General features: G+C 35.9%; 1 protein-coding gene across 4 annotated transcripts in view; it reads left to right on the top strand.

The window, feature by feature from the left end:
* The window catches only part of unm_sa1614 (un-named sa1614), a 33,591-nt gene that overhangs the window by 6,346 nt on the left and 4,312 nt on the right, over positions 1-22,933 (top strand). For 2 of the 4 annotated variants that reach the window (XM_046874742.1, XM_046874744.1), the window contains exons 2-28: positions 1,326-1,398; positions 1,901-2,046; positions 2,320-2,394; positions 3,763-3,812; positions 4,489-4,618; positions 4,792-4,877; positions 5,945-6,020; positions 7,706-7,792; positions 11,275-11,283; positions 11,894-11,994; positions 12,302-12,371; positions 12,590-12,677; positions 12,943-12,991; positions 14,042-14,205; positions 15,573-15,706; positions 15,824-15,915; positions 16,100-16,286; positions 17,107-17,192; positions 17,628-17,743; positions 17,887-17,954; positions 18,163-18,270; positions 18,434-18,671; positions 19,926-20,105; positions 20,196-20,259; positions 20,596-20,663; positions 21,464-21,654; positions 22,561-22,683. In XM_046874742.1, the coding sequence (XP_046730698.1) occupies positions 1,326-1,398; positions 1,901-2,046; positions 2,320-2,394; positions 3,763-3,812; positions 4,489-4,618; positions 4,792-4,877; positions 5,945-6,020; positions 7,706-7,792; positions 11,275-11,283; positions 11,894-11,994; positions 12,302-12,371; positions 12,590-12,677; positions 12,943-12,991; positions 14,042-14,205; positions 15,573-15,706; positions 15,824-15,915; positions 16,100-16,286; positions 17,107-17,192; positions 17,628-17,743; positions 17,887-17,954; positions 18,163-18,270; positions 18,434-18,671; positions 19,926-20,105; positions 20,196-20,259; positions 20,596-20,663; positions 21,464-21,654; positions 22,561-22,683 (2,859 nt within the window). The remainder of the gene's footprint in view (positions 1-1,325; positions 1,399-1,900; positions 2,047-2,319; positions 2,395-3,762; positions 3,813-4,488; positions 4,619-4,791; positions 4,878-5,944; positions 6,021-7,705; positions 7,793-11,274; positions 11,284-11,893; positions 11,995-12,301; positions 12,372-12,589; positions 12,678-12,942; positions 12,992-14,041; positions 14,206-15,572; positions 15,707-15,823; positions 15,916-16,099; positions 16,287-17,106; positions 17,193-17,627; positions 17,744-17,886; positions 17,955-18,162; positions 18,271-18,433; positions 18,672-19,925; positions 20,106-20,195; positions 20,260-20,595; positions 20,664-21,463; positions 21,655-22,560; positions 22,684-22,933) is intronic. The other 2 variants (XM_046874745.1, XM_046874746.1) reach the window with 1 other exon arrangement.

Raw genomic sequence — 22,933 nt, 5'->3', positions numbered from 1 at the left:
GCGCAGCACCCCATCACTCTCCTTCTTGGTCAAATAGCCCTTACACAGCCTGGAGGTGTGTTTGGGGTCATTGTCCTGTTGAAAAATAAATGATGGTCCAACTAAATGCAAACCGGATGGAATAGTATGCCGCTGCAAGATGCTGTGGTAGCCATGCTGGTTCAGTATGCCTTCAATTTTGAATAAATCCCCAACAGTGTCACCAGCAAAGCACCCCCACACCATCACACCTCCTCCTCCATGCTTCACGGTGGGAACCAGGCATGAAGAGTCCATCCGTTCACCTTTTCTGCGTCACACAAAGACACGGTGGTTGGAACCAAAGATCTCAAATTTGGACTCATCAGACCAAAGCACAGATTTCCACTGCTGCTTGAACTCTGTGTGCCATTGACCTGGTCTCTAATCTGAGCTGCTGTTAACCTGCGATTTCTGAGGCTGGTGACTCGGATGAACTTATCCTCCGCAGCAGAGGTGACTCTTGGTCTTCTTTTCCTGAGTCGGTCCGCATGTGAGCCAGTTTCTTTGTAGCGCTTGATGGTTTTTGTGACTGCACTTGGGGACACTTTCAAAGTTTTCCCAATTTTTCGGACTGACTGACCTTCATTTCTTAAAGTAATGATGGCCACTCGTTTTTCTGTACTTAGCTGCTTTTTTCTTGCCATAATACAAATTCTAACAGTCTATTCAGTAGGACTTTCAGCTGTGTATCCACCTGACTTCTGCACAACACAACTGATGGTCCCAACCCCATTTATAAGGCAAGAAATCACACTTATTAAACCTGACAGGGCACACCTGTGAAGTGAAAACCATTTCAGGTGACTACCTCTTGAAGCTCATCAAGAGAATGCCAAGAGTGTGCAAAGCAGTAATCAAAGCAAAAGGTGGCTACTTTGAAGAACCTACAATATGACATATTTTCAGTTGTTTCACACTTTTTTGTTATGTATATAATTCCACGTGTTAATTCATAGTTTTGATGCCTTCAGTGTGAATCTACAATTTTCATAGTCATGAAAATAAAGAAAACTCTTTGAATGAGAAGTTGTGTCCAAACTTTTGGTCTGTACTGTATATAGCTTGCCTGTTATGTTTGACAAAAGCATCTGAAATATAAATGTGTATCTTGGTGGTCTGTACATCTAAAACCTGCAAGCTGTTGTATAAAAAAATGTATTCCAGTACAGTATGGTGTGTGAGTGTTTGTGTGTTTGTTTTATAGGTTTTTAGATATGTATTAATGTGCTATTAGATGATGAACACTGGATATTAAAGCTAATATTGAACCAGTTTATTTAAGTAAAACTGCATTTGTTTTTTAGGCTTTGGACTGTGACCGTATAGTATTGCAGAAAATGAAGAAAGCTTCCAAAGCCAAGCATGCCTCTGGTCTAGGTAATATTGCCACTCAACCATATTGACATTTAATCACTCAGTTAATCTTTTATTTCAAATAGCTATACTGTATATACATCGAAGATAAACAAGCATTGTCCCCAAGCAGGAAGCAGTGGACAAACCACAGTCATCAAAATACTGGGACACACCCATCACTTCAGATAGGAATTTGGTGATTTAGAAAGAATGTCACTACTGCCTACTGTATATCTCTGATAATTCTGTGCTATTTATAGACAAAGTTATATTAACAGGTTTTCACAGTATTCTGCCTGATTGCACTACAGTATGACTGATTCTCAATAACTGACTGGTGTTTCCCACTAACATTTATTTAACTAGGATCATTTTAGGTTAATGCTGCATGTAGGTTACAACTTTAAAGACAGTTGGGATATTTTAAATATTTCCATATATATATATATATATATATATATATATATATATATATATATATATATATATATATATATATAAAACATATTTCCTTTCCTGCAAGACCACATCTCACATTTGGAGCTGTATATCAACTCAATGGAGAAGCTAGCTGTCAATTTTCGCAACAGTGGAGAGCAGGAAGTGGCCTCTGCCTTTAACAAGTTTGCTGAATTCTCCAAAGAGCTGCTGACACCAATGAAGAACTTGGTGAGTCACTGAGGGAGAAAACACCCTCTAGCCAGTGCTGTGCCCATTTTCATGTTAGTTATGGCATGAATTAAAATGAAGGACCTTATTTAGATAAATGTCAAATTTTATAACCTCAAACTATGAAGCTCTCAGTTCACAGTTTTAGTATTTTTTTCTATAAAAGAACACTCTTAAATAATCTTTGCTTTTTGTAAGACTTTCCTTGCTTGACTAAGACTTGTGTTGCAATGATTCTTTACAGTTTATCGTTTTCTTTTTTTTCTCTTACAGTTAAAAAGCATGCTCCACAATATCAACTTCTTCCTGGACTCTTTGGTGAAAGGGGATTTAAAAGAGGTCAAAGGTGTAAGTTTAAAAAGTCAAATCTAGTGCGTTTGAAAAGTACAGTATATCTTTCAGAATTTCTACTTTATGCTTTGTATTTTGTACCTAGCACCAAGAATGAAATATTTTCATATATCCACAGATATCTTCAAATAGCCCAGATTCTGGTTGAAAATAAATCTATATAAAGTACATTACAGGAAATAGAGCAGCATTGATATGTTTTTTCCCTTATAAATGTATAAAGTAGTTTGATATTTTACATGGATACTGATATTTGACACGATTTCCACCTATACACAGCATTGCTATTCCTTTCAAAATGCATGTGTTTATGGCTTTATATTATACACGTACGACCGACGACCTCAAAATCCCCATAATTTGAGTGTGGTGGGTGCATTATATGTAGTTGCAGATTTTGCAGCTAGATAGATATGTTTACAGTCTTTTGAGTCTCCCAAGTAGTGTAATACGTTTTTTTTAAGGTTGTGCAAGTGAATTTGGCAATTTTGTACTTCAGTATTTCGTTTTTCAATAAAATGTGTTGCCAAACAAGAAGTTTTTAAAAAGAAGCATTGTGGTTATCATTTTGCCTGCATATTATTTAACAGATGTTTTCTATGTGTTAAACAAATAAAAAATAAGACTGTAGTGGAAAAAGATCTGTTGTATGTGTGTGTGTGTGTGTGTGTATGTGTGTGTGTGTGTGTGTGTGTGTGTGTGTGTGTGTGTGTGTGTGTGTGTGTGTGTGGTGGTTTTTTCATAATGCTTTCATGTAGACACCTAGGCACTGAAACACTTCAAATCTTCAAATCAAAATTTGATCATAGTTGTCTTTATGTGCAACTTGACCTGACTTAATTGTTTTGGAGATGTGGTGGTCTTGAAAAGCTTGCTCTAGCATAGCCAATTTTACACAAGTTTTTTGTTCTTTAACATCTGCCTTGGAAAGAACAAAAATTGCCAAATTTACCTACAAAATCTAAGAACAAAACAACAGAAATACCACAACCTCCACAAGGCACAAAATGATGCCATTTGGAAGAATGGCTAAACAGATGGTATTCCGTATTCAACTGTGGCAAAACAGTGTGTATGTGCCACATTCAAATTCAATCTTCAAACTATCTGGTGCTACCAAGAAGAGGATACGTTTCTTTTATATCTGGTTCCTCTGAAGGTTTCTTTTTTATGTCATGTCTCTTGTGTTCATTATTTATATAAAATTAAATCTACGTCTAGATTTCTTTAAAGCTAATTTGTGTTAGAGTCTATAATTAAAATCACTATACAAAAATGAATTAAAATAAAGTCGCTAAAATTTTACTGGATATTTTTATGTTCCTTTATTAGATAAAAGATGTCTAATTATTCCTTTTTCCTCAGGATCTGAAGAAGCCATTTGACAAGGCATGGAGGGATTATGAGAGTAAATTGTAAGTGCTCATTGCTCTGTTGTAGTTGATTGTAAGATTTTGTGATACTGCCATGCAATATTGCTGTACTTTTTTTTTACTGGAAAATCACATTTAAAAATAGTATTTTTGGAAATTTACTGTAGTTTGTCACATAGCAACTGCAACCATGAGGGCTAGATTCACAACAATAATGACCAAATACAAGCCTTTTAGTGACCATTTTCATGTGCAACTGTTGCCAGTTAAGCAGGTTAAGTATGTACATGCAAATTAACACAGTGTTTCATGAACATTCTGTATATGGCATTTACATTAAAACTGTTTTGTGCAAGTCTTTCTGTCAGCATGTCCTATTCCGTAAAACACCTAAAAATTGTAAAGAGTTTTTGTATTTGTTGTTGCCCAGGACATAAATACCTCTTGTTTATTCTTGTGATAGTAAATGCTACTTTAATATTATTTGCAAAAAATGTTTTTGTAAAAAAGATGTTTTTTAATGTCACAAAACTTTTATATTCATAACTGAGGTTTGTAGTAGGCTATAGTGTTATAATTATTCAACTGTCAGAATCTTTCTTACCATTACCACATAAAACCTTAATTTTTCTCACTACAGTAATAGTAATATATAATATTTTACATACACATGCTGACATACACAGTGGATTTAGACATATGCCTTTTGTCAATAAAGCAATAAGATAGAGAAGGAGAAGAGGGAGCTGGCGAAACAGTACGGCATGGTGAGGACAGAGGTGAGTGGTGGAGAGATTGCAGAGGAGCTAGAGAAGGAACGAAGAATGTTTCAACTACAGATGTGTGAGGTGAGCATTTAGTTCGAAAAGTGTTATGTCTCTGCTGATATATAAATAACAAAATTTGCTGTCTCTCACATTCGTGTAATTTTAAATTGATAAAGAATTTTCGTGGCAAACATTGTTGTCTAATATATACCTCTACAACTTATTTTATTTCATTCTCTTGTCCTCTTACACAGTACCTCATTAAAGTGAATGAAATTAAGACGAAGAAAGGTGTGGACCTGCTTCAAAACCTCATCAAGCACTACTACTCCCAGGGCAAGTAAGGGTGATGTTTAATAAAAGGCCATGGGCACTGGCTTCATCAGGCAATTACATAAGCTCGACAGTTCCTGCTAATTTCTGAAACAGCACAAAAAACTTTTTTTGTTTTATTCATATTGTACAAATCACTGCTACAAATAAAACAGCTGGGCAAATATAACTGGTGTAATTAATTGCTTTTAACAGCTACTATAACTAGTGTATCTAATCTAATAATTAACTAGGACAGATTTAATCCATAATTGTTCATTCAATATATTGCCATTTATGAGTATTAATTGCATTTTCTATTTTGCAAATGTGAGCATGGGACAAAGAAATAGTCACTGGAGGTGTTAATGATTAAAATAGTATTTAACTGAGCCAGCCCCCATTCTTGTGCAATGCAGGACATGAAATTCCCATAAAGCACATTAAACAATATGATGAACTGCACCTGATAATCTTTGGTCAAGTGTGATAGTAGAGCCCAAATATTTCTGTAGTATCACTAAACCCCAGTCCACCATTGTCCAAATTGTACCAAACCTAAGGTAATGTGAGAAAACATCCTTAGGAAAAAAAGGCAGCACTGCAGAGCTAATATCCAAGCCACAAAATACCTAAAAAAAACAAAGATTATTTGCATGGCAATATTATAGATATAAATCACAGGAACAATTACAAGATAACAAATAATGCCAATTAAAATGTACCTAGTGCACAGTATCACTCTGCACAAAGCTTTTCCACACAAAAAACAGTTAACAAAATACAGAAAAACTAACCAAAAACATGTTGGATTGGAACTGAATTTCATTTGCATTTTAGTTTTTGTGCTGTCAGAAATCTGTGGATTGTTGTGTGTGGAATGATTGATAATACACAAGTTTATGTATTCCTGTGTTGTTGTTCTGTTGTCTTTATTCAAGACCATGTTTCATTGTATGATAATTTTGTAAATAAGGACAGGAAAACAGGAGGAAAATTTGGAAAATGGTGGGTGGAGGATGAGGGAGGATGTGGTGAGGTGGGTTGTAAGTGAGAGATGGTGCCGATGGTAATTACATTGGTTTCCTTTCTCAGTTTCTTTCAGGAGGGCTTGGCTGTCACAGAGAACCTGAAGCAGTACATTGACACTCTCTCTGGAAAACTCAGCTCTGTGAGTGCATGTTAACATTACTCAAATACCCTTACAGTAAGGGTTGCGCTATAGATACATTTAATTGTATTCCCAGATTTCACATGAACTACCAGTCACAGTAAAATCTGCAAGCGGTTTAGTGGTCATCCATGTTAACTGTTTTTGAACTCAGTGTTCAATGTTCCAATTTTAAATGCTGCGTATGTGCTTATTTGTAGTAACTAGTAACCTTACAGGCACTGAAATGTTGAAGTAGAAGACCTACAATCTGTCACCCAGTTAAAAATATTAGAACCCAGGTGCAATAGTCACTCTAATTTCAATCCGCTAAACAACATCAGGTGGCAGTAATTATTGTGCGTGTGTGTGTGTGTGTGTGTGTGTGTGTGTGTGTGTGTGTGTGTGTGTGTATGTGAGAGAGAGAGAGAGAGGGAGTGACTAGATGAGAGAGAGAGAGAGAGAGAGAGAGAGAGTGAGTGAGTGAGTGAGTGAGTGACTAGATGAGAGAGAGAGAGAGAGAGAGAGAGAGAGAGAGAGAGAGAGAGAGAGAGAGAGAGAGTGGCTGATCAGGTTATTAACATTCAGAGGACATCTCATTCTGCAGCTGCCACTAGCAATAAGACTCACTTTGTATATACTAGTGGATCAGTCATTATGCTCTTTCAGCTCCATTTTAGGTCTTAATATTTATTATTTATTAATATTTATTGTTTATTGTTTTATCTATAGTTGTTCATAATGGGGACAAAAGCTGTTTTGGTGCATCCATATACATTTATGGGTATAAGTTTTGGAAAACTTTGGATTCTAAGAAATGCTTGTTATTAGTTTTAAATAAATGCATATTTTATATTGCTTTGTCACAAAATTCATTCAACAGTTTTCACGATCGAATTTCATGATCGAATGTTTACTCAAAATCATACCATTCATTACTAATAGAAACTTGTGTCCTATGTGGGATATTCAAAAAAGAATGCTTCTTATACTCCATATACACCGACCAGGTATATCATTATGACAATATAACATTATGACATTATAATAGGGTTGTAACCGTACACAAAATAACGGTTCTGTACATATACCTTGGTCTTTAAGTCACGATTCGGTTCAATTTCATTAAGGTTAGGGGGAATTAATGCAAAACATAAAATTGCTTGTCATTTTTTTATCAACACAGTTTATTATTATTAAAATTTGTGAACATCAACAGTTTTCTATTTTTAACTCAGATTTGAATTATGTTCTGCACGTAAAAAAGATTGAATTTGGTACACTTGTCTTGTACCGCAAAATTTTGGTACAAATACGTGTACCGTTACACCTGTACATTATAACATTATTGTAGGTGGGATATATTAGGCAGCAAGTGAACATTTTGTCACTAAAGTTGATGTGTTAGAAACCGGGAAAATGGGCAAGCGTAAGGGTGTGAGCAAGTTCGACAAGTGCTGTTTTGTGCTGCCGAGTTTGACACACTGTTATGGCTAGACGACTGGGTTAGAGCATTTCCAAAAAATGCAGCTCTTGTGGGATGTCCCCAGTATGCAGTGGTCAGTATCTAGCAAAAGTCCAAAAAGTCCAATCCAACAGACAAGCTACTGTAGCTCAAATGTTATGCCTGATTGGTGGCCATTAAGTTATGCCTGGTCACTGCATACTGTTTGTTTATAAGGAATTTTGTGGACATATGTATACAGATAAAGCATAGTCAGGATGAAGAGAAGAGGCAGCTGTTTTCTCTGAGGGACCAGCTAAGACCTGCCCTGCAGCCTGAACTTAAAGAGGTGATATACTAATTTGTTGTTACTTAATGTATCTGTTTTGTTTTTAGATTTCACAATTCAAATCCCTAATACATTCTTCCTTGTTATCTTATCTTTTCTATTGCAACTTTTATTTTCATATATGTACACAAGTATTTAAATACTTAAAACAACAAGTATATGTGCTGTTTTTAAATGTTAGGGTTTTATGTGAGTCTCTTTTGTCTCTGTGACTGGAATACAATTGGCAGATGATATTTAATTAATTTTTCTTGGACTATGTGTTGCTATATATCAAAGAACTAATAATTCTAAACATTTAAAGGATTTTTCTGACTCCTCTCTGAGAGCGGAATGCTCTTATCCAGAATCTCATAGAATAAGGATTTTCCTGAGATGGAGAAACAGAAGAACCCAGTAGGATGCTGTATGATAAGATTTTAACAGAGACTGATTCAGTGACCTCAACCCAGTGATTAGTTACAGATTAGTTACTCATTCTGTTACATTTAGTTGTATGTAATGTAGTCTTTTCATACTATTTTGTAAATGTTTGCATATTTAAATCAATTCAGTTCAATTCATTTTTTATTATTCTTTATAGCGCTTTGAACAATGGACATTGTCTCAAAGTAGCTTAACACACATAACAGGGTAAGAAAGAATGAATAAGATTGTTCTTTATAAGTGTAAGTTTGTCCCTAATAAGCAAGCCGGTGACGACTGTGGCAAAGCATATACTCCCTGACATGGCAAAAGGAAGAAACCTTAAGAGGAACCAGACTCATTTGGGTGGAAGAGAATGCCTATTTATTACAGCAAAACGATGTTGAGGTATGTAGTGATGGTGATCGAAGGCAAACTGTAGTCCTGAGTCAGTGTAGCAGACTGTTGACATTAAGTACAGTCCAAATCCAAATCTTTAAAGCTCCTGCGTTAGTCTGTAATTTCATGGATCCCCAGATTGTTGATCTGAAAACATCCCCAGCTGCACAGAGTGGCCTCAATCAAGGAGAACACCATCCAGAGGCAGGCCAGGATGAAGAGAGAGAGAGAGAGAGAGAAAGAGAGAGAGAGAGAGAGAGAGAGAGAGAGAATAGGGGTGACAGGGAGAGAAAGATATGGATTATTAAGTATCCTTATTGTTGTATAAAAGTTAAAGACTCTGGCAAGACTCACTATGGCAGCATAACTGAAAGGGGGATTCAGAAGGTAACACAGATATGAGGGATCTCTAGGATAAGAGCTGGCCTGCCACACCAACATCAACATCAACAAACCTAAGTGAACGCGTGAACAGCATACAAATATCCCAGTTCACCGGACAATCTATATCCATGATCCCTCCAGATCTGTTCTTTATCTAAGAAAAGCCTTCCGATAAAAGGCTTGATTAAATAAATATGTTTTCAGCATTCGACTTAAACAACTTGAACTGAGACTGTGTCTGAGTCCCAAACACTAATTGGAAGGCTGTTCCATAACTGTGGGACTTTTTAAGAGAAAGATCTGCCCCCTGCTGTAGTCTTCATTATTTGAGGTACCAACAAATAGCCTGCACCTTTTGATCTAAGTAAGTGTGGGGGATCATATTGGTACAGAAGTTCACTCAGATACTGGGGCACGAGACCGTTAAGTGCTTTATACATCAGTAGTAGTATTTTATAATCAATGCGAGATTTAATTGGGAGCATATTTGATCATCATATTTTTTTAGATCTAGTAAGGGCTCTTACTGCTGCATTCTGGACTAACTGAAGCTTATTTATGCACTTATGTGAACACCCAGACAGTAAAGTGCATCCTGTAACATTATCACATTTCTAATGTTAGCAATATTTCTAAGGTAAAAAAAAAAATTCGGTGTAATGTTATTTACATGAGCCTCAAAGGACAGACTAGGGTCAATAATCACACCAAGGTTTTTGACTGCTGTACACACTGAGACGGAAAGACCATCCAGAAATGCTACGTAATCGGAAAGTTTACTTCTAGCTGCATGTGGTCCTAGTAACAGTACTTCTGCCTTATCTGTGTTTAACAGAAGGAAGTTATCAAGCATCCACTGTCTTATGTCCTTTACACACTCCAAAATTTTAAGCTGATCTGTCTCATCTGGCTTTGTTGAAATATACAACTGTGTATCATCAGCATAGCAATGGAAGCTAATATCATGTTTACATATCATTTCACCCAGAGGCAGGATATATAAAAAGAAAAGCTGTGGGCCTAAGACAGATCCTAAAATGTTAATCTTAAGTAGATGTGAGCAGTTCTGCTGTGCTACAACCATGGCAATTATGGCTATATTTTTTTTTTATATCGAATCCAAATGTTAGTATTAAATTAAGAGTGTGTTCATCACTATGAGTGGATCCTATAATGTTCTGATTCATTCCTGGACCCTGGACCCTGAGTGACGACTCTGTGCAGCTAGCAGACGGTTGGTTTAGCCTGATTGTCTACTCCCTGGCCTTGGCTCTGGATAGTCACTGGTTAACTAGTGCTATTCTGAGACTATGACCTATACTACAAGAAATGAGAGCAGTACCTTCCAGAGTGGGATGGATACCATCCTGCCCTAACAGGATAGCCTTGCCCTTAAAATTGCTCCAATTATCTATGAAGCCTAAATTTTTATTTAGCACCACTTGGACATCCAGCAGTTCAGTGAACATAACCTGCTGTAAGCTACATTACCACACCGCATTGGGATGGGGCCAAAGTATATTACAGCATCGGACAATTCCTTCGCTAATTTACACACCTCTTTATTGTTATAGTAAGCTCTGACTGTCGAAGTCGTATATCATTAGCTCCTCTTTTGAACCTAATTTGACCTGCTATGTCCAGCACCCTGGCTCCAGGTATACACCTAACCTATGGTGCTGGTGCCCCTAAAGGCCTAGTTAATATCATGTGCCTCACAAGAGAGTCTCCTATAAACAGAGCTGTTTCAAGTGAAGTAAAGAGGAATGGTGCGCCCAAGCCTAATGGTTAGCTTTGGCTTTGTGAGTATGCTGCCGAGTCGTCACCCAATGACCCAGCTGCGAGGGCTCTAATTCTGGAGTTGGGGGAATGCTAACTCATCCTAAGGCATCAAGACTCTTCCCTGCAGAACCTGGACTGTTCTCACACTCAATAATTCTGTCTAGACTCTGGATGTACTCCTCTAATGCTAGGATCTTCTCCGTTAAAGAGATAACTAACTTACACTTCTCACATATAAAATTATCGCTAGCGATGGACAGAGACTGATTATACATTCCAAACTCCACGCACTGAATGTTGCTGATATGAGCTGCTTGCTAATACCGTCATAATTGATGTATTCCACACCATTATTCCTAAGATAATTTCACAAATCAGAAGGTGTACACGTTCATAATAAAGTGTTCAGTATGTGTATATTTATTATGTTTTACAGTTACAGACAAAATACTCTATGGTTTATATATAATTAATTGATAACATTTATTTTTTTCTCAAATGCACTCAATTAGACAAGGAGGGTAAGTTTGTTTTTATGCTTTTCTACAGTATATACACAATGATACATGTGTGGACATTCAATCATTAGAAGTGATATTTTTGCTACAAATCTGTGTTTTTCATCTAGTGTCTTCATTGTTTATGTTTTGCTTTCAATATTACTATATTTTCATTGCTTAGTGCATTCTAGTGAAATAATCAAGTAAGGCCAGGTTCCTGCAAGTTACACTTTGTGATGTTACTTTATAAGACTCTGCCTTTCTGGCCACATCAGAAGTGAAGGACACTTTGCATTTGTGTCTTATAAATAATCCAAATAAATATTAATAATGCTTTACTGAGACTCTCTTTATTCAAATACCCTTACAATTATAATTGCACTGTAAATGCAGTTTATAGTAGGCCCAAATGCACAAGCAGTCATGGTGTAATCAGCATATTATGTGCTTATTTATCTTAACCATTCCTTAATTGGTAAAAGTTGAGTCACTCAGCTCAAAGCATTAGAGCCCAGGCACCATGTACACTTTAATTTAATTCCACCAAGAATATCAGACTGTAATTGTGCTCTGTGTGTTTGTTTGTGTGTGTGTGTGTGTGTGTGTGTGTGTGTGTGTGTGTTTGCTGTAGGACTCTTTATGTAAACAGACCGTATACAACATGCATCAACTTCAAGGCAACAAGCAATATGGAACAGAGAAATCAGGCTACCTCTATAAGAAAAGTGATGGGTAAATAAACATGTTTATTGCCATATTGATTTGTATCTGTTTAACCTTTGTGTTTAAGAATGACTATTTCTGAGCATATTTTTCCACCACATATTGTATCTATTACAATTTTTCTTCAAAACCTACAGTGGTACTTATTGGAACCTGTAGTCTACATTATTTATTTTATCAGAAATGTAGACTATAGCTTTTAAAAGATCAGAATCGTTAAATTTGTGAAAAAGTGCCTTTTTATTGCCTCTGTATTAAGATAATTGAGTTGGTATTCATAGGGTGTGTGCTGTAAACATATTTTTGCCTGCTACAGGTTGAGACGAATATGGCAGAAAAGGAAGTGCACTGTGCAGAACTGCTATCTCACTATCGCTCACGGAACTGTAAGCAGAACCACTCTGTTACTTTTAGTATCTAGCTCTAGTCTATCTGACAGCTTTATCAAAATGCAAATTTGCAGCTGTTGCTATGTTTCGTTAATAAGAAATTTACACAACACTGGTGTATAGTACATATAATATTTTACATCAGACATTAATGTACAATTACATTAAAGGCATTTTCACTGTAATAATTGTTCTATATTTGTACCCTCTTTAAGCCAAATAAATCACCAGCCAAATTGAACCTCCTGACCTGCCAGGTCAAACCCAGTTTGGAGGACAAGAAATGTTTTGACCTCATCTCCCGTGAGTAATGATTAGAAAGTACTAATAATCATGCATACTGCGGTACTAAAGTTTCCCAATCATTGTTTTTTTTTTTTTATAAACCTGGTATATTAACCTTCTTTATGAATGGGATTCTTGTAGTGTTTACAAGTTGTATACACTCCTAGTTTACTTGGAACATTGTGGTAGTACAGGAATTGTCATTTTCCTTATGTAACATTTATTAACTGTCAGTGTTTAACTGATCCATGGTTGTGTTTGTTCATGTGTGTCTTTGTTGCAGATAACCGCACTTATCACTTTCTCACAGAGGATGAGCCTGACTGTGTAGCGTAAGTTGTACTCTCAAAATGATTGCTTTTGCCTGTTTTGACATGGGCAAAAAATCATAAAAAGCTTTGAAATTGAAAGAATATTTTTATTTTGTTTGGCAACCTACATACAAAGAAATGCATATAAATGCAATGCATACAGGTGGTACTTAGAGTACTTAGAGACTCATTGGAAAGTAAGATGAAAAAATTGATGAATGTCAGGACTGATGATGAGTCCCAAGAGTTAACAAGCTTTTTTGATTTTGATTTGTCTATACTAAAGCAAAGAATCGTGCTTACCCAATCAATCAGTGAAGTGTTATATAATTATATAAAAGAGTGCTTGTTTGTTAATTCCAACACACACACACACACACACACACACACACACACACACACACACTTTCACACACACACACACACACACACACACACACACACACACACACACACACACACACTTTCACACACACACTTTCACACACACACACACGCACACACACACACACACACACACACACACACACACACACACACACACACACACACAGTTCCGAAGAAAACAGGCCTTTGATATATTAGCTTCTTCCAGTTTCTGTGATTAAAAATCTTAAGCCATTAATTGACCTGATCTGAACGCCAGAGGTAAGGGCTGCTGATAACCACACAACCAGAGAAAGAATATTATATATGAAAACACAATAAGAATGCTGTGTCAGAACTTAAACACATTAATGCAATAAGTTCTGTAATAATATACTATAATTCACATAAATGCAGAAACGTGACAATAATAGGAACAATAGTTTTGACTTGTTCCTATTGTGTGCCCTTGTGTTTTGATAGATTAGCTTTCTTTAATTAAGTATCTTACTGAATATACATACATACATACATACATACATACATACATACATACATACATACATACATACATACCTGTACCTACATACATACCTACATCAATAAATGCATTTTATATATATATATATATATATATATATATATATATATGTGTGTGTGTGTGTGTGTGTGTGTGTGTGTGTGTGTGTGTGTGTGTGTGTTCAGGTGGATTTCAGTGTTGACTAACAGTAAGCAGGAGGCACTGAATGTGGCTCTAGATGAGCACAAACACAGTGGAGGAAGCAGTGTAGAGGATCTGACCCGGGCGATCACAGAAGACATCCTTCGCATGCCGGGTAACCATGTCTGCTGTGATTGCAGTGCTCCAGGTACTTCAACTCTACAACACACTGTCACAAGAATAAAATAATTATCACAGTGTACCATTGTTTAGAGAAAAATGTGTATCTGTTTTCAAATGCTATGGATTGAAACAACAGTAACCAACCATAAAAATATTTACAGTAATGTACTGTAATATTATAAACGGTATAGTACTGTAATGGTCCATACACACTATAAAGTTTTTTTATTTTTGTATCTTTTGTCACCCATCTGTAGAGCTATCTTATTACCATTAAATCGAACAATGAGTCACAGCTCACAACATGGTTCTGAATTTCAAGTAGTCAGATTAACCTTTTTAAAGAACCTCCACCCAACTGCGTTCAGGTGAACAGGCTGTTCTAACAAGTTTAAACAAGTACAAAATTCTTGAGCTTCTACTTAATTGATTAACTTAATTGTGATGTCTTCAGGATTAATTATCTAAGCATTATATATCTGATTATGCCATAAATAAGTAGCATTACAGTTTGCTTGTTTATTGGTTAAAGTGTCCTCTGATGTAAAAAAGTTAGACATATGTCACCAGATTTAGCCAATGAAAGTAAAGAATGCGGTGACATGTATCTTTAACTCAGCCTTTTTTTGACGTCATAGGACACTTCAACCTTCTTCAGCTCTTCAACGCTATGCTTCTCTATGCTTTACAAAACTCTATACTCTACAGTACATGTACTCACTATAAATAACGTACACTGTATTGCTGCGAATTTACACAAAATTCATCTTGCTATATTCTTGCAAATGTTTTCTGTGTGTGTTTAAAATGTGTGGGAGGATGATTTACGGCTTAAACATAAAAAAAAAAAAATGCATTTTTGGGGTGGTGTCCGGTGGTTACATTAAAGAACTTAAATGGGATTACTGTACATTAACCAGATTACAAATCACATTATATTTACTAGTAATAAATAAATTAATAAACATACACACTAGATAAAACCTACCACACTACCACAATGGCTCATGTTGATTTTCATGCTTTATTATAATGTCTTCATTAAACTTCAGTCAAATTCTTTGCTATGGAAAACTAGTTTTGTAATTCACAGCTCATTAACAGTGCATCAAGAAGGCAAAATGTAACGACTTTAGTCTAAAGCTTGTGATGGCAGCTTGTGATGTTGAATGGAAGGGCAAACACTACCTGTTTGTTACTCACTCTTACCATTTTAAAACTTAAAAAAAAGAGCTTTGGAGCCTGGGTTCACAATGTATAGACATAATCATAAAGTGATTATGCATATAAAAAAGAACAGAATAAGTCTGGATCAGCCTTAACTAGTAACTTGGATCTTAGCAATTGACTGAAAGCATTAAATGTTCTCAACTTACACTGCATTGTTTTCAGATCCTACGTGGATCTCTACAAACCTGGGCATCCTGACATGTATTGAATGCTCAGGCATTCATCGAGAGATGGGCGTCCATTACTCTCGCATCCAGTCTCTCTCTCTGGATAAACTGGGCACTTCTGAACTCCTGGTGAGGTTCTTTATCATCCAAACATGGACGCAAACTCTGCAAACAATTATAAAATTAATCTGAATTCAACTTTAGACAAATGTATGGGTTCTGCATTTTCTCTATGTCTTTGTTCAGCTGGCAAAAAATGTAGGAAACACAGGGTTCAATGAAATCATGGAGGCCAGCCTCCCCAGTCCATCTCTGAAACCATCTGCAGAATGTGACATGTAAGTATGATCTGGTCAAATTCGGCTATTCTGTATATGTTTTGACTGAAAACATTAGTTTTAGATCAAAATATGAATATGAAATGATAAAAAGATCACAATTTAGATTTTTTATGAGTGGTAATTGTTTCCCCTTGTGAATAGTAAAGAATTCTTATAATGATACACATATATGTATGTGTAGGTTGATACGTAAGGAGTTCATCCTGGCTAAGTATATAGAGAGTCGGTTTGCTCAGCGGAGTATCGGTTCACCTGACACCCTGCGCAGGAGATTACAGGAGGCCATACAAGCGAGAGACATCTTCAGCCTTCTGCAGCTGTACACAGAAAAGATTGACCTCAGCCTACCTGTGCCCAGTCCACTACAGGTATACACACAAAAACACACAAAAAAGACAATAACACATTCACACACACACACACACACACACACACACACCTTTGCTGAGTTATGTACGTACGTAAACATAGGTTAGGAATTTTGGAAAATGTATATAATAAACGCTTTTTGAAGTTTTTCAAACACCCTGAAACCTTTGAACAATTAATTTTTTTCAGTCTTGATAATTTTCCATGCATACAAATACTACAAAAGAAAAAATACATGTTCAGGCAAAGACATGTAAAATGATGTAAAAAAAAGTCTAAATATTTTTCAATCATTTTTTAAGACATCATTGTCATTCAAGTAATAAATTATTTTATAATTGTGCCTTCACTTTATTTGCTCTTTTTGTTCATTGATGATAAATTCTGGCAATGTAAATGTAAAAAAGTAAAACATTTATGTAAAATGTATGACGAAAATTCAAATGTATTTGGGAAGTGAGAAGTCTGATTGTTAGATCATTGTTACAGTGATTCTTGTCATTGTGAATATGCTAAAGCAGTCTGTTGTTGGGAATCCAAAGGAACATAATTGGCCCTGTTTTCCAAGTGGAAAGAAAGGATTTCCTGTGGATTTTCTCTTTGAGGGTTTCAGATCCCCTGTAACGTTGCATTTGTAGTAGTCTAAAAGATGCAGTAGATGTCTTCATCTACTCAGATTTAAAGCTATTACATAATAGGGGAGGTTCAGCTAGAGGGTGGAAAATCAAAACAATATTATTTCAGGGTAAATTAACAACTAGCACCTATACACAGGTGATCAATTAATGATATTAATTATTTTGTCTCTCATTCTTCAAGGAAAAACGAGAGACTGCATTGCATGTGGCTGTTTTATTGGCTGATCGGACATCACTGCATATAGTTGACTTCCTGGTACACAACTGGTGAGACTGCATTGATGTACTTTTTTCACATTAAGATCTGATATCCCTTAATGTAGCTCAGGTACGACTATGTCCTATACTGCATCCCTCACTTTGTAATGCATGACTCATTGTGTGTTCCTCGGAGCAACACACAATGCCACTATAGCTTTCTGTTGAAAGCATTCTTTTGAGAAATAATTAAGTGAAGTGTGAAGTCATTTGTAAAAAAAATTTAATGGAACACCATCTGTATATTTCAACAGTTGCATGTGAATAGTGAATGCACATGTGGAACTGTCTGGAGCTGTTATTTTAGTTTAAAGGGAAATGAACAGAGAGATATAGAAACAGCAAAAAAATAAAAAATTTACAAAAGCACAAACCAGTGGAAGGAAATAAGAATTAGCACCATGGGAATGTGTTGTTAGAGATAAGTCTGTTTCATTTTTTCAGTAATAATCTAGACTCACAGACTGTGAGGGGGAACACTGCACTGCACTACTGCTGTCTGCACAATAAAACGGAGTGCCTGAAGCTCCTGTTGAAAGCCAAAGCCAACACACATATCAGTGAGAAAATCTGCCTTCCTCTCTGTCCTTTCATTCAGCACTTACTTAATAATATATTACCTTCATTAACAAATATAATGCAGTTTAGTCATTTGAGTAAAAGAAGTTAATAACTATTGTTGGAAACTGTTTTGGTTTTATAGAAAATGAAAATAATGAGACTGCCCTGGATATTGCTCGAAGACTGAAGCACACTCACTGTGAAGAACTGGTACACAGCTTGGGTCATGGCTCATAATTCTTAGCAACCATATAGGCAGTCATTCAACTGCTGAATGTAGTCTAGACTTGTTTTCTTAGTTGAAAATTGCTTTACTGAGGTTGAACAACACAGTACAATTTGATTCAAACTATTATCAAAAATATTATGACAATAAATGTTAGAAACAAAAAACAAACATCTGATTTTTGCTGTTTAGATCCAGCAGGCACAGAACAACCAGTTTAACATGCACATTCATGTGGAGTACGAGTGGAAACTGCGGCAAGATGATTGGTATGAAAGTGATGATGACTTGGAGGATAAGGTCAGTCTATATTATTACTTTATTCATGTATCAAATCTTGTAGTTTACAAACATGCTTGAATTTTATGAAAATGTGGAAATACTTCATAATTATTCCTCAAAATTATGAATATTGTCTTTATTTTATTGTATTGTAATTGCTGTTGTTTACCTCTGAGTGCAGTCAGGTCCTGTGAAAAAGGATCGCTTTGCCCGTCCATTCAGTGTGTACCACAGCATCAGTTCATCTCATAATCGTGGAGGAGGACGAGGAGGAGGAGGAATTTTCAATGTAAGTCGCATGCTGCCACGAAACGAGAACAAGCGGGAAATCTCTGCTGTTCCCATCCCACAGACACGTAGCAGTCCTCCACCTCCTCCACCTTCTTCGCCAGCACCTCCTCTGCCCCCAAGAGTAAGAGGTTAGATAAGATTCCTGACTTTTTCTCTGTTTGTCTGTCACCTTATACTAGCTCCCTTTCTGCTGAACTATATATATATATATATATATATATATATATATATATATATATATATATATATATATATATATATTTAACTATATATTTTTTGAAAATGAGTTTATTAAAGGTCTATAAACATTTCTGAAATGGAAAATTGCTTTTGTAAAGCATTGTTAGAAACATAAAGTGTTTATTTTTCCATTTGTGGCTGCCAATGTAAAGAAATCACAAAGACATTACTAGATATATTTATTACAGTGTTCAAAGCAGACAGGCACAATATGTTTTTAACGCACGCCATACATGTGGCAAAATTGTAAATGCATGAGAAAAACGTGAATACGGTTAGTGGTATTTGCGCTCCCAAGTGGGGAATTATCAGCAATACAAGGGAGTGAGTTACAAAAGCAAAATACATGAAGTGTTTCATACATAAAAACACAGCTGCAGCGGAATAAGTAAAAATTGCTTTAAATGGTTAAATATTTTATTAATTTCATGTTACAATAATAATTAACAGTAGACATGCAAAACACAAAAACTATATATATATAGTTTATTAAATATATAGTATATATAGTATCTATAAAACTATATAAAGCAATACTTGAGACACCAATGGTATAAATGTAATCGCATTAAGTTCTTATATTTAATAATAAATATATGGTATATCTAGCAAGTTTTTGCAACCTTAAAGTAATACATTTGTTGCATTTTTACAATTATCTGAGTAAATTGTAATATCATAATTAAATTGTGCAATCCTTTAAGAGCTTTAACAAAATCACATAAAGGCAAATGACCAGTTGGAAATTGTTGTATTTGCATTATGCAGCCTTAAAAGAAAAATTCCTGAAGGACAGTGATAGTGACATTTTCTGAAATGAGTAGAAAAAATCCACGGTTTGAAATACAATAAGTAGATCATACTTTGTATGGAGTTCTATCTTGGAAAATAAAACACAGTGTAATTTACAAAAGTAAGGAAAATAAATTGCAAATCTTAAGTATTTCATGTAACCATTAATTTTGTCTCAAGAGGAATTTTTATGCTCTCCTGCTGTAAAATACCTAAGAAGGATTTCACAATGAAATTTGTTAGAGTATTGTAGAAATGTTCCAGTAGAAAATACTTTTGCTGAATCAGAGGTACTGTACTATAAGTTTCCCATTTCCAGGCTCTTCCTGTCTCTTCTTATTTTGTTTCAGCACCAGCCATTCCTCCGCCTCCTCCTCCCATGAGTCCCCCAGATAGCTGGAGCCAGGTTAGTTTCAATACAAAGAGAAGTCCTCCTCCACCTCTAGTGATCCGGCATAAGCGGACCTACTCTGAGCCCTCGCCTCAGGTGCCTAACAGCCCTCGTGGAGATGTCTGCCATGCAAACACTGGTATGGATGCTTCATCTCTTTTGTTCCCAGACCTACACACACAGGTCTCAGGTTCATACTTACTTTATTCTTTTTGGATTTTTGGGTTAGATTATGCAGTGCCCGCAAGTCCACGAGGCTTTAGTGTTCAAGATTCGTCTTTCCAGAAGTTTGGGTAAGTTCCTTCACTTGAGGCCAAAGTAAATATCTACCCCCTGCTGGTATGATGTGTAAAACTGCAGGCTGCATAATGATTATTAATTATTCGGTCCTTAGACCATATTCACAATCAATCTAACATGCTTTGAGAATTGCTCTAAGAATTACAACTGATACAAATAGTCTTTAGACTTTTAATTAGGAACAACCTTTAGCATTATTATTTTGTGAATATCGACCTAAATATATAAATTCTACCCTTTCTCATACAATGTACAGTATTGGCATTTACTAAAGTATATAATAATTTAATAAATTAGAATATTGTTAATGAAATCGAGATTTATTTCAGCTCAGGGTCTCCAAAGTACACTGCGCCAGTTACAGCCCTCAATGCACTGGCTGAGCTGCCAGAACGAAGTAAGCCAATCATTTTATTATTGTCATGTGTGTCACTTATTCTGACACTGTTGTAAGGGGCTGTATTATAAAGTCTTTGGGATGTTTGAGTGAAATATTAGTTTGTGATGTTATTAGGTATATATTTTGCCTTTCAAAAACGATTGGAATTAAAACACAAGCAAGTAAAAATAACTTTTGTATTAAATGTGAATATTATTGATTTAAAACAAAGCCATTGTGTTTAGAAAACGCTTTTTCTGTAAGTTTTACTATCTGAACAAATTGATGTTAAACTGTATGCAAAGTTGTCATATATATTAGACTTGTCACAGCTGATAAAAATTAAATATTGTGGGATACAGTAAAACACAATGAGTCACATAAAATCATAAAAACCATGAAATCTCAGTGAAAGTGCATGAGCCAAGCCTTACTGTGACATGTATTTTCTTCAGGTATTAAAACATGTCTTGACTATGGGAGTTTGTATGTAATTTACATTACACTGGAGTAGCCAGTTGCAACCAGATTGGTGACTAATAAGCACTGTGGCTTTGAAAGGGAAATGGAGTCACTATCAAGTTTTGGCATTCAGATTTACATTTTGTAGACTGTTTTAAGTTCAGTCTAAAGGCAATTTTAAATCAAGGTCTAAAGTTATAGCTTGTAAATGGTGAATTAATCGTTGGCATTAAGATTATGATTTTTTTTCTAATGCTCTTAGAAACTCCTCCCCCACATTGCATTTTTTTACTGAGGGGGATTTCCTAATCTACACCCAAAAGGAAGGAAGTCATATTTGTTTCCTTTTCCTGCAGGCTTTCAGGCAGATGGTGAAAGCCACCCTTCCCATTTTTTGTATTCAACTGTACAGAGCAGAAGTAGCCGCTCAGGACGACAGGGCCCAGCTCTCTCCCCCACCTCCCCTCCTTCTGTCAGCCTGGATTCTAATGGCAGTTCTTCCTCCTTCTGCCTTAGTGCCCCACGCCCGCTGCCCAGACAAACCCTGGTGAGCTTAACATTTATCTACAGTACACACCCTTCTGAGAATGGCTAAGCCACATGCTCAGTAAGTGTTAAATGTCATACAAATTGTCACATACAGTGTATCCAGGAAGTATTCACAGCTTTTCACTTTTTACACATTTTGTTATGTTACAGCCTTATTCCAAAATGGATTCATTTTATTATTTTCCTCAAAATTCTACAATCAATACCCTATAATGACAACATAAAAGAAGTTTGTTTGAAATCTATATAAAAAAAAATAAAAAATCACATGTACATAAGTTTTCACAGCCTTTGCTCAATACTTTGTTAAAGCACCTTTGGCACCAATAACAGCCTCAAGTCATTTTGAGAATGATGCTACAAGCTTGGCACATCTATTTTTGGGCAGTTCCTCCCATTCTTATTTGCAAAACCTCTCAAGTTCCATTATGTTGAATGGGAAGCGTCAGTGCACAGCCATTTTCAGATCTCACCAGAGATGTTCATTCAGGGTTATGTCTGGGCCACTCAAGGACTTTCACAGAGTCCTGTAGCCACTCCTTTGTTGTCTTGGCTGTGTGCTTAGGGTCGTTGTCCTGTTGGAAGATGAACCGTTGCCCCAAAAAACTTTACTTAAAAATACATTTTCAAGAAAAGCTAGACATCATGAGAAGAGGTCAGCCAACCCTGAAGCTAGCTAGTTTGTCTCAGCCTGGGAAATGGTTAGTTTACCACTTCCAGACCAATATTTCAAACCACCTTCTTTTTACATTGTCATTATGAGGGATTGTTTGTAGAATATTGAGGAAAGTAATGAATTGAATCCATTTTGTAATAAGGCTGTAACATAACAAAATGTGAAAAAAAGGGAAGCGCTGTGAATACTTTCTGAATGCACTGTAACAAGCCTCCATATTTTACTCAGATTAAGTCCAACCTGAGACGAGTGAAAGCCATGTATGACTGTGCGGCTGATCACCATGATGAGCTTACCTTCAGTGAGGGAGATGTACTGGTGGTTTTAGCAGAAGAAGATGCTGATTGGTGGGTAAGTAACAAAAATACTGCCTTTTAGTCACTAAACACCCACATGTTCTAACATTCATGAGGCCCACCTTTTTTTTTTTTTTTGTGAGAACATATAACAATAAATTATAATGAAATACAATGTAATTAATTTAAATAAAATGAAAACAAATTAAACAGTCTTACGATAAAACATTCTTCCTGAACAGGAACAATAGTTGCAATAGCAATGCAGTTGCACCCTCTCAGTATGGTAAATAACACAGCATATT

Source organism: Silurus meridionalis, chromosome 19 (genome assembly GCF_014805685.1).
Source record: "Silurus meridionalis isolate SWU-2019-XX chromosome 19, ASM1480568v1, whole genome shotgun sequence".
Lineage (NCBI taxonomy): Eukaryota > Metazoa > Chordata > Actinopteri > Siluriformes > Siluridae > Silurus > Silurus meridionalis.
This window is presented reverse-complemented; position numbering and strand designations above follow the sequence as displayed.